This window comes from Sinohyriopsis cumingii, chromosome 9 (assembly GCF_028554795.1).
Source record: "Sinohyriopsis cumingii isolate HCF-2022 chromosome 9, ASM2855479v2, whole genome shotgun sequence".
NCBI classification, from domain to species: domain Eukaryota; kingdom Metazoa; phylum Mollusca; class Bivalvia; order Unionida; family Unionidae; genus Sinohyriopsis; species Sinohyriopsis cumingii.
This window is the reverse complement of record NC_142969.1, coordinates 37,722,993-37,735,973: the sequence shown is the minus strand read 5'-3', so window position 1 is coordinate 37,735,973 and position 12,981 is coordinate 37,722,993. Positions and strand designations below refer to the sequence as shown.

General features: G+C 36.3%; 1 protein-coding gene across 1 annotated transcript in view; it reads right to left on the bottom strand.

Moving 5' to 3' along the window:
• Nucleotides 1-2,482: 2,482 nt before the first annotated feature.
• The window catches only part of LOC149791573 (angiotensin-converting enzyme-like), a 40,242-nt gene continuing 29,743 nt past the window's right edge, over nt 2,483-12,981 (bottom strand). Inside the window, exons 8-12 of the mRNA XM_089969219.1 lie at nt 11,756-11,854; nt 10,060-10,210; nt 6,300-6,398; nt 5,273-5,395; nt 2,483-4,513 (exon numbers count right to left, since the gene is read on the bottom strand). Of these exons, the coding sequence (XP_089825345.1) occupies nt 4,216-4,513; nt 5,273-5,395; nt 6,300-6,398; nt 10,060-10,210; nt 11,756-11,854 (770 nt within the window). The 3' untranslated portion in view covers nt 2,483-4,215. The remainder of the gene's footprint in view (nt 4,514-5,272; nt 5,396-6,299; nt 6,399-10,059; nt 10,211-11,755; nt 11,855-12,981) is intronic.

Here is a 12,981-nt window from a genome sequence, read left to right as displayed (position 1 = left end):
AAAATAAAGATACTCTTGTGTAAACAAAATGACTCAATTGTACTGAATTGAAACAACCAATTGAAACAAACAGGACTCAAGTCATTTGTGCAGCCGTATGATTTATATATATTTGTAAAACTTGCAAAATGTATCCAGTGACAAACCACACAGTTCTCCCGAATTCATGAGTTGGCTCTCACTTGTATTGGCCGTACACAACCATCATGGATCCACCATGCGCACAAGTTTACAAACTAGCGGTTTCGCCTTCGTATGGCCTTGATGGTTACATCATCTTCCATATCGACACAGACTGCCAGACAGATAGCCTGAGATACCTGCACACATACGCACCTATAGCACACAGTTCTCCTAGATTGGGATGGCCCACTTGTATTGGCTACACCCTCCCTTCATGGATCCACCATGCGTACAGACAGCTACAGACAGCCCTAAACAGCTACAATAAAAGGTCATAATTGGTTCGGAATTAATATCTATAGATATGTGCAACTAAATTAAACTCATAACAGCAACTTGTAATTCAAAAGTTCACAACGTTTCAAATCTGCGTAGTAATAAAGGCATCATTTCACGATACGACATTAAAAACTGAATACGCTTCACAGATCAAATAAAATACAAATGTAACACTTACCCCTATGGCTGGAGAATGTTCACTCCTAGACAAGATCCATAGACCAGTGTGTCAATTAGAAACTTGCCTTAAAACCACAGGAGAATGAGTATTAGTCAGGGTTAAAAATAAAAACGTGCTTACCGTGCTTTTAGTGAATCTCTCCGCAATCTTATCTACTACGAAGTACATATTTGTTCAGTTGCAGTGGCGTCACTAGGGTTGGTGTCACCCAGTGCGGTAACTCATGATGTCACCCCCATGGACCTCCTTCCTGCACAAAAATTCTAAATTTTTATAGACAGTCATGTACAATAACTCATGGTGTCACCCCATGGAACACTTCCTGCACAAAAGTCGAAAATTTTATAGACAGTCATTTGGGTGTCACCCCCTCTGATCGTGTCACCCGGTGCTGTCCGCACCCCCCCCCCACCCCCGTGACGCCACTGTTCAGTTGCTTACCTAGAAAAAACTATTCACCCTAAGTAACGTTGTACGCATGTACGACGACAATGATCAAATTGTTCTAAGGCGAAACCAAGTTATTTCTTGCCTTATTCTGTGAGACATGATATAACTAAGATGACCAAATACCTCCAAATCTGGCTAATCGTAGAGATAAAATTAGACGCTAGATCGTCGACTCACTATCGGCCCAAATATTACAAGGTTATAGGTGATAAATAATCATGAATAGTTTTACAGTTGAATACACTCTTTGTTCAACTTCACCGAAGCTTGATTACATATAACACTATGTTCATTGATAAGACCATAATAACAATTTGATTTAATTCGATGAAACAGTTATAAATCTTCTTGGACCTTTAATTCTGTCTGCTAATTAAACGTCTAAATAGCTGCTCAGGTGGTTGAATTAGTCAAATCATTGTTCTGTTTATGTTTGCTTGTGCACGTATAATGTCATGTCGATATTCAAGTATGGACATTGCACTTTATTGTCATACTTTCCCCCAAAACAGTACTGCATATACAATTTTGATAACGAAAACTTACGTCATTACGTGAAGTGCAAATGTATACTGGAGCACTTGTGTCATATTTGTCGTTGTCTTGGAAAACTCGTGACCAAACAAGTCCCATACAGAGGAAGATAATTGTGTCCGTGTACAAATGTATGCGGAGGACAAATTCATCCCTATATACAAGTTAAAGAATCCAGAAATTTGACGACCCACATCGATAAAGGTCTGCAGGAATCAGGCTTTTTTCAGTCTCGACTTTCATTAAATAATGTATCATACGTAACCGTGTCCTTTCGCCCAGTCGTGAAGTGTGTTCGGTTAGGCTTTGGAAGCTCTAAGTAGATTAGATAAGGTATCAGTTAAATGAACCGATCAACTTGAGTAAGATTGTAAGCTTTACGTTCATTAATAACGATTCTAAAGACAATCATCAACATTTTCAACCTGCTGAATAATTCACAAGCACATAAGCAGTCAAATAAAAGGAAAGTGTTAACAACGTGTGCAAGGCATACATTCCCAATGTTTTGTTAAAATGGGACCGTATTTGGTATTACCTTTGTCTGTGCAGATTTATCGTGTTAATTAAGTTTCATTTAACTCGATTATACTTGATATACACTGACGAATGATTTCTTGTTTTATGGAAATATCTTTAGATTTTCTGATGTATTTAATATCATAAGACTCCCAAAGATTGTCAACATTCATTTTAAAGAGAATCCGATTTTCTTTAGGAATTGCTCGACTATGTTGCCTGAGCTTTCATACAAACTGGCAAGGAAAATATACAATAAAAATCCAAGAAAAACACTTGTTTGAACTGAATAATACTCTAAGAAGCATGGAAAATACAAACTTACTTGATGACTGTGCCCTGTATTCCAGTTGCGAGTCCATAACTTTCCAGCAGCAAGAATAAAAATAATCTTCCTTTAAACAAAAATGCATTTATTTGGTACGTAGCACCTGAAAGTGCGGCATCGCAATCGGACCAGCATAAAACGTTGAGGGATACCCTTCGGGTAATGCAGGAGTTGTCCAAGAACGCTTCCGCCTCTCGTCTTTGTGAAACGGGACTAAGAAAACTTTGCTGTGATCTGAGCAAGGCATCAAACTAGAGGATGCGGAACATTCAATACAATGCGTAAATTGGATACAATATAACTTGGAATATCTACTTTTTCGTCTTATTTATAGACCTGTACGCTTCTCCTGTTACATTTATGGGCATCTTGTATTATGTCTATTTTAGACCTGATCGATCTGTTTATTCCATTCCATTTCATCTGGATTTTAAGTTTAATATGAATGATTCATACTTGGCATTTAACTCTCGGAACAATTCAAGCATGTTTACACCTGACAAGATCTTTAATAAAAAAAAATCTCCAATTCGTATAAATTGCTTGTGACACTGGGAGAACAATGCAAGGAAATCGAAGGCTATCATTCTTCTCTTCCTTGGAATTTTTATCCCGTCTTTTCCTTGTGGAGAAGGTTGATATTTCATGTGTCGTAGGAGCTATTTTGGATAATGATGAGCAGCAGCAGAATGCGGCGAAAGAAAAGAAACAAAGGTAATCGAAGGAGTAGGATGACAATGTCATGCTTACTCCGAATCGATAGTAATGTGTTATCAGTGTAGCAGATAAGCACCAGCTAGTTAGGGATAACCCTTTTGTATCGGCTATAAGGAATTAAAAACAAAGCATTAGGGAGGTATTATCTAAGATTATAATTTTCCACAACACCGTGTATGAACATAAATTGATTACATGAAATGATTTATCAATCATAGATAAGAAAAAAGAACACATTTAAAACATCACACGTCCATTTCCATATATTACTTAAAGAAAATAATGGTTAATACATTGAATATTAAAAGGATTAGAGTAAAAAGTTTAAAAAGTAAGCTAAAATACTAAAAGCTAATTATTAAAAATGTGCACTTATTTACAATGTGTGCCTTACATGCTTCTATTAGTGACTACATAATGAGAGAAAATGAACATCACATAGATGAAAATACAATTTACAATGGTAATTTCTTACTTTAGCCCTTAGTGAACGTGATTCTTATTTGTCAATTGCATATGAAGGGAAAATCCACTTTTGAAAATTTAGTCGTCACTAATTTCCGGATGAATTTCATTGAAAGGCTAGTTATGGATGGTCTTATTACCTGGATTGGACTTATTTATTATATTATAGATCGATAAGTGATTACAAAGTTGTTTCTTTTTGCCAAAATTCAAAGAAATGATGATATGTCTTCAAAGTGATTATGTTTTCAATTTCTTTCAAACAGACATCATCCAAAAATTTGCAATACAGCAAAGCAATATTTGATAAATTTCTAACGTTCATCATAACACCCGTTATTTTCCTGAAAATGAACAATGTACACAAGGAGAAAATATTGTGTCAAAGATCTGTCTCCTAATAATGAATTTCTTTAAAACGTTGGTTAAAGTTTTCTGCCCATATAACTATGAAACCTAAAGCCATCATATGTTCAGAGAATAATACTCACCAATTCTCAAAACTAATTTTCATGGAACTAGCATTGAACTGCCTGAAAATCTCAGATTTCCTAATTGTTTACATACTAATAACAAGGCTCCACAAGGCCAAAATTGCTCCAATGTTACACCCCATATATTTACTGATGGAACCTTTCGAGAGGACAGCTGCAGATGAAACGTTAGGACAACGTTTCTTATTCCATCCCAATGTCTCCTTATTTTCTTCGTTGTTTTTCTGTAGCCACTTAATCAGTGGATCAAAATATTCCAGAAGTGGAGCGGTGCTAAGCTTGTTAGTCTCACCGTCGGTTCCATTTGTAATTTTCAACATGGCCTCACCCCAAGGCCGTGACGCTCCCATTTTAAGCATCTCTCTGAATAAGAAAACGTTTTTAATTGATTACTTCAGCACCGAATCTACACGGTCTTCGAGGAGAGACGTACAAGTTATGTCCCATTGCAATATATCCGAGAAAATTTAGGGTAAAAATTGACCTTTAATGAGCTGTTTATTCTGATGAATCCGAAAACTAAATGCACAACATTTTCAAGATTTCGGTTTCGTTTCACATTAAACAGTTTTATAAAATGAATATAAAACTATACAAATCAGATCATGCGTGTTTTGACATGTAATCTGTAATCTTCACAATCAGTTTTAAATGGAGACCATTCTACATATGATGACCCGTGACCTTTGAAGCACATCAGCGGGAGAAGATAACGTTTGGTCATAATATTAATCGAAGTGTCTAATTATTCAGTTATTCATGTCATTTAAAATGTCAAAATTTGAAGACGGTGATTTATACACTCGCCCCTAGTCTGATACAAGGATTGTTGGGCTACGACATTTCTTGAAGAACGCATCACGTTGACATAGAACAACTACATGGTCGAGAATAATAATAATAATAATAATAATAATAAGTAGTAGTAGTAGTAGTAGATCGTGCTCTTGCCCAAATAGAGAGTTATACCCAATTACAATTACATGTTGAAAACTTAACAAAATAAAAATTAACAAAAATGCGTCAATGAATGTAATCAAACGATGAAATAGTTGATATGGCTTCAAACAGTTACAGTACAAAATGTATGATAGAGTGTTTAAATTAGAGAGCAATACTCACTTCAGTCTGGCTCCCGCAGCGGTATTGTTATAGATGTCACATCGGTGGAGGGGCCCAGGAATATTTCCCACCTGACACAAAGCTTTGTGCCATTGGAACTGGGCAACATAACTCACAAAATACCTGCAAGGGATGCATACGGTCTTTCATTGGTGCTTATGTATATGCAATTTATATCGCAAGATTATATTATCTGTTGCCCATGGTCAGGATCGAAAAAGAACTCGCACTAGAATTATTGGGGGTGTTTCTTGCACTGTAGTCCAAGTGTTTCTTTTCACTTGTTGGCTCGATATAACAAACAATGTGTTAAAAACGTCATTCATATCAGCAATCATCACCACCGCTAAAACCCAATACCCATTTGTTCTGATCCAGAATCGATATACCAAGAGTATGATCTTTAATGGCGAAAGGGTATAGCAGAAATGGTGATGGCGCCTCTTTGTCATATGCCATTTTGCTTCAGTACATAAACTATGATTTAATTACGTCGCCGTCTCCTGTGTCAGCCATATTACTTCCGTAAAAGGGAGTGTAATGACCGGTTACGCTTTGGTCGGAGTTGTAATAGCACACAACCACAACCAGTGCCGCCAGAAGGGAAAACTACAGACCAAAGTGAAACGTGATGCTCTTCAAAGAATCGCGAATATGCGACCCCGAGTTGCCTACAGTGTTGAAGTTTATAAACAGCTTAGATTTCATAAACCAAAAACAGCTTCCTATATTTAAAAAGAGAAAATATGGTCCTCGATATTTGTGTATGTATGATTTTCTTTGCGAGTCTGTCCATGATATCAATAATGTTTTGTGCAATAGCATTCAAGTCACGTGAATATCTATATAGAAACAAATCAATATTTCGACTCGACTCATAAAATTCGGAGTATTTCGAGCTTTCAAAAACGTTTGAGATAAGTAAAACACTTTTTGAATAATAACTAATTTCGAGACTAAAAAGGTCCACACATTCGGCCCTAATGCTCTTTCGAAGTGAAATCTAGTTTCATAGATATATACACACCTGATGAAAGGTATGCCTGTTGGAATATGGTACTTTGCCCCAGGATCAAAATCATCACTCGTTCTTTCAACTGGAGGGTAGATTCCTTGAAAGTCACACCTGCAATATGTTATTATTGATCATTGCTAAGTATGTGAAAGTAAATATTACATACTGGTTCATAAAGCTATATATTCAAACTTAACGTATGGGATAATAATTTTATCGTAAGATTTAGAATCAAAATTGCAATTTATTTTTCTTTACAACTGTACAACTGAAAACGTTAATAACAGGTGATGTCATGACCGTACTAGAAGAAAACACTAACACATACCACGTGGTGTTATACCGTCCAATGAAACGCCATATCGTACGGAAATCATGTAATTGCCGATTATAGACTGGATACGCGAGACTATATCAGTCTAATATGACTTCCAACGGCTAAAATTGAAGACCATAGTTCTTAAACCGTTTTTTACATCTCCAGATTCCTCCCTAAAGGTTTTTATGGAAACACTTCCTTGATTTTTAGCAACAAATAATTGTGACTTTAAAATATGAAGCTATATAACTGAGGAAAAAATTATTATTGTATTGATTGTAACAAGTTATCATGCGAACTTCGAATACTAACAAATACTGTTTAATTGTCTCCGTTCTTAAAATCATTTCTCGCGCGTTTAACTGATGAACTAAAATTTGCCTAATATTTTAAAGCGTTTGATAACATCATGGTTTTAAACAGGACAAAAAGAGTAAACAATATGGTATTTAGAACCGTAGTAAACCATATCCTTGCAGGACATAAAATGTTATGTTTTTGCAGTATTGTAGTTTATACGAGCGTAAAAGACAGAAATAGTACACATGTTATATATCTCTTGTTGGTATAATTTTGACGAAGATTAAAACGACCAAGTCCTATTTAAAATAATAGCTTTAAGTAACATATACCAAGTTATATAACGTCAAGAAGACGTTACCCTCTTGTTTAACGGATTTATACATTTCCACCATTTTCAATTACACGTTTTGCAGAAAAAATACTTCAAAAATCTAGGTAGCACAACTTTATTTCATAACATTAAAAGAAAAACAGTGTTTGAAGTTTTGAGAGGAAATGAACTGATAACGTTTTTCAGGTTCATTTGGGGTTTAAGAACAGGGGGCAAAAAGAGACGCTCTTTTAGTTTCCTTTAAGGAAAGGGGATTAAATTCCATTCACTTGTAATCATTTGTGGTGTCAAAACTTTCCTGGATTAGGCGCCTTTTACTAAATGAAGATGGTTTGTGGCACAAACTGGTTTCTGAACAAATGTTTGGAAAATCTGGAAGTACACTTATTAAAATTAGGAAAAACCAAATTGAAAATACTCTCTAAATCAACCGCTCCGGTGGCCTAGTGGTTAGAGCGCCAGCCCATGATTTGGGAGGTCATGGGTTCGATCCCAGACCGAGTCATACCAAAGACTTACAAGAATGGTACTTACAGCTGCCTCGCTTGGCGCTCAGCATTAAGAGGTTAGTGTTAGGACTGGTCGACCTGGTGTCAGGATAATGTGCCTGGGTGGGACATCATGCTACATGTCTGCGGCATGATGTCCCAGTGCCACACTGCAGACATAGTGGCGATATGACTGAAATTTGTCTTAAAACTACGTTAAAAATCCAAATCACACACACAATCTCTAAATCAGTTAAAACTATATTTGGGCTTGATGCTATTTATGCTGCGTGAAAATATAAAATGATGGATAGTTTTCGTGTAGTTTTGGACAAAACTTCGCTCCTTACAGTAAAAGTAAAGAATAAATTTATTTATAAAGATCGGAAAAGGACCAAGACAGAAGCCATATTATAAGCATTAAATTTGGTCGAGGCTTCTAGGGTGTCCAGTTGGCGCAAATGAATGGACAACTTTAGTTTGGCTAAACATTGCTCAAAAGACACGGAACTGATATGCTTTAATATTAGAGTTCACATAGAAATATTGCCACAAACCAGTTTTTGAGAAAGAAGAGTGATAATGATAAGTTCACTTCCTGTAAAGAGGGAATACATGTATAGACAAACCTGAGCACTTATTCTATGACTGTTCAGTTATTGAATACTTTTAGAAATTATTTGTGGAATGGATCCAAATTCGCAATCAACATTTGAAAATGACATGAAAAGACGTCTTTATAGGAAATAACATGTATGATCTTATTAATTTCCTACTTTAACTTGGATAAAAAGTCCCAAATCTCACCTATTATAAAAAATTTGGTTCATCATAGAAAAGGCTGGAAAACATATCTCTAAAGTAGATAACGGAAGTAATGTTTAAGAGAAAGTGGACCCTACTGTCAACCTTTGGTACATTTTTTTTAAACTTTCAAATAAAATAAACAGGCACTTGAAAACACCTTGGGATTTGCAAGCAAGTGGTTCTTTATGAAAATTATTTGTGAGTATAACTCAGTTTACAGGTGTATTTGTGTTTGCATCTAAGAAAGGGAACATGTGTAAAGATCAGGATAGAAAATAATGTTAAGGTAATGTCCCATACACCAAAGCAGGTGATGACGTAGTGGAACAAGTTAAATCTTGACAACTTTTGTTCAGTTTAAAACAATGTATATTTTCAGTTCTTAACACAGTTTATCGTTTGCATGTTGTGGGAAACAGCTATAGCACAAGTTACATTGGTCATGTATGTGCATGTACTCTTTTTAAATTAAATATAAATTGTTCTTTTAAAATCTAACATTAATTTTCTTTAACCAAAGTATTCAATCCTAATTATTGAATGATCTGCACCTTGACTGTCACCAAGAAACTTCCAGACCAAAGTTATCTATCGCTGTGTACTTTTACAATGGTGGTCACGTACTAAACTTGGGTCAAAATAAGATTGTGTCGAGTGGAAGCGTCACAATCGATGGTAGTGCGAATTTGTTGATCAATATGTGTAACTTTCATTGTGACATCACTTCGCGTGACATTCAATACGGATTGTACTGGATAACATCTTTAAGTTCATTTCGTCCAAAGCCTTCTACCTACTTTAACATTAATTTTGCCGTATGCATCTATCGGGGCGTCTAAATAACGACCTTCCAAAGGGAGATGGATATATACAAATCTAAATGATTGGACTATTTGCCCGTAACGGTATGTAAAATCAAACTCTAAAAAATGACAAATAGTCGGTGCTGAATGCCTTGATGTCCCGTGTGACTTGTACTATAGCATATGACGATTTCTTTAACAACAAGTGATCACTATTTAAGATGTACAGTATAACCAGTTCTCTGAAAATAAATTAATATCGTATTTAACCCATCTCAGATCCCACCATATAGCTGGACGTTAGTGTTTTCCTTCCTCCTATACCGCTCCGGTGGCCTAGTGGTTAGAGCGTCCGCCTCGGATGCCTGAGGTCGCGGGTTTTAACCTCAGCCGAGTCGTACCAAAGACTTACAAAAATGAAACAAACAGCTGCCTCGCTTGGCGCTCAGCATTAAGAGGTTAGTGTTAGGACTGGTCGGCCTGGTGTCAGGATAATGTGACTGGGTGGGTCATCATGTTACATATCTGCGGCATGATGCCCCAGTGCTAGACATCACACTGCAGACATCTTAGCGATATGACTGAAAAATTGTTAAAGTTACGTTAAAAATCCAAATCACACACACACACACACACACTTCTTTAACAACAAGTGATCACAATCTAAGATGAACAGTATAAGCAGTTTTCTGAACAACAATTAATACCGTATTTAACCCACCTTAGATCCCACCATTTTTCGTTATATCTGTCCGGTGTTGTTTCACCGCGAAATACACTCCATCTCCATTGGTCGATGAGGTATCCAAAAGGTAGAAATGCTACTTTCTCCAGGGCCATCCGTAATAAAAAGTTGATATCTCCTTCAGTGTCTGTAGAATAAATACTGTAATATTGAAGATAAGGATCCTATAGTTAGTTTAGTTCTGTAACAAGACGTACAAAATAAAACGTATACAATCATACATTATATCTCACAGATAACTAAAACCAATTCGACAGTTTAACGCTTTTACGGAGTATAGGAGAAGCTTTCTGCGAGAGAGAGAGAGAGAGAGAGAGAGAGAGAAGGATAAAAAGTGAACTATGAAAATAAACAAATATACACTTGTTCCGAGTATTTATGGTGGTACAAATTGACAGTGCTTGGTTTTCTGAACCCCATCATCGTTTACGAACAGATGCATTAACATACTAAAATAGTATACTTCTTGATCGAAGTGTACAAAAATATCGAACCATATTTGCCTGAAAAGATCACGTTATTTTCTTATTAGTGCGTTACACTTCCGGTGACGTAAGACTCCAGATAACTATCAATCGTCATCTTTGAAGAAAGTACACACTTTTTGAACCATTTACCCTGCAGTTCGGGAGGGGTGGGTGGGTGTGTATTTTACGAACTAAACGTAATAGGAAGTATCACATATTAGGTCTAGTTTTCCTATAGGATGTGCAGTTCATATTTCTGATATTAACACACGTTAAGCTGTCACTTGTTATGATTCCGATGGTCAAAATAAGCCTATCAAATTTGTGCGCAGTATTCTCTTTACTGATTGGCTGCAATCGTGGGAAAACTGGTTTTAACCCCGCCTTCCGGAAGTATGTTTTCAGTGAACACATCTGGGTTGTCATTATTCAAATCGACTCGCGAAAGGAATTGGGGGAAATTGGTCTCGTCTTTTTCAATATGGATAATTTACCCCCACAGGGGTTTGTTATGTCATGTATAACATGACATGAAAAGTGGCTAATACCACAAGACAAAAACAGCAACTTTTAACCACATGCCTTATGAAACTTTATGAAATGCATGAAACTCGTTGAATAATGTCCAGCTTTTGCTAGCCAAGGGTCATAAAAGCTGGACAGAATTCAACGTGTTTCATAAATTAAGTCATTACCCATATGAAATCCCCTATTGACGTCATTTGTGAGAATGACGTAACTGAAAAAGAAATCGAGAGACAATTTTAAATTGATAGCGGCCTATTATACAGCCTTGCGAACTGATAACAGTGATCTTATTATTGATTGATGCTGATGTTCCTCTTAAATTATGGTAGGCACGTCGGTTTATCGTCCGTATGACATCATGGTCCTTTCAAGTATTCGGGAAGAAAGAAACCCACTAAATACGCTTGGAATGACGATCTGTTTGTTAGAGAAAGATGCCGAATGAAATTATCCACAGAAAATATTCCGAATGAAAGAGGCCGACAGAAGTCACCGGGACGAACGGTTTCAGTTTAATTGCAAGGCTGTCACTAATGAGCGAATGCACACATTTGATTTGATTTCTTTCTTTTTTCAATAAAGAAAAGCTAAAAATGTTAGGCATGAACGGCGAACACAATGTTCATGTCCCAGAAATAAGCAGGAAGCTCAAAAATGTTCTTTTATTGAATGCTTACCGTTCGGAGCCGGTACTTCATCCATGAGTCCGATTTTATTCAGGTGTTCAGGTGTTTGGAAGGACAGTGTGACGATATCTGCTACTCCCTCATGGAATCCTACAATAGTAGCATGAGTCTGGTCACTGCTTCTCTTCATCTGTCTCTCGACTGAACCATGCATACACACATTTGTACGTACGTACGTACGTACACACACACACACACACACACACACACACACACGTGTAAATTCACCCTCATCTTCCAAGAATCCATTTTCACTGATTTTTATAATAGTCATCGATTCATCTATCTCCGGTGCATTTACTTTCTTTATTAAAATAGATTACAGATATGCACAAAAGATCACCAGTCTTCATCATACATTTACGGGTAAAATTAATTTAAACTAGAGCTTTTGGTGTTGAGTAGATTGCAAAAGACGCCGGTGACTAAAGTTTTCTCGGAAAGCCTTACAAAAATAAAACTACATGTTCAGAAATAAAGTTAGGAAGCATTGGTAAAATTGTGGCGCAAAAACAAACGGGAGGATGGGTATTTATGGGGCATAATTCCTATAAATATAGTGAGATTCGAACTAATTTAATATCTCATAAATAAAAAGTCACATGCTAAATTCTTTTGAAATTCGGCAATCATTGATAAAGCGATGCAGTGCAAACCAAAGTCAGGAGTCTGGACAATTGTTACGAATCTATGGTCATAAAATAACAGAAAGAAGCAAAACCAACAAGTTCTACAAAACCTAACAAATAATTAAATTTCCAAGTTATGAGATGAAGATGTAAATTGAATTTGCACTGTTACGAAGCGAATCCAAACTAATCCTAAAATGTTCTATTCAAGTCCAATATATCGAATGGTCCCAATGAATCCTCGAATGTACGTATCACAATGGCAGTTTCAGGAACTCGTGGGAATAATTCACAATAGTCTCAGAATATGTTCTAATCCAATGAGCACTTTTTAATTTCAATGAATAATCCTAACAACTGTCTCCTCTCAAACTATTTAAACACAAAATTAAACACATCTGCAGACTGATTTTAACAGATAAAACAAGAATCCGAAATAGAAATGAATCCAAAGATGGAATGCACAGTACAGAAGCAACATGGGCAATTCCGCCAATGCTGCGGTAGCTAAAGGTTCGCGAGTTCCAGGTTGACTGGAGAGTGTTTGTTCTCAATGTTCACATTGATGATACATTTGTCTCAGAAATA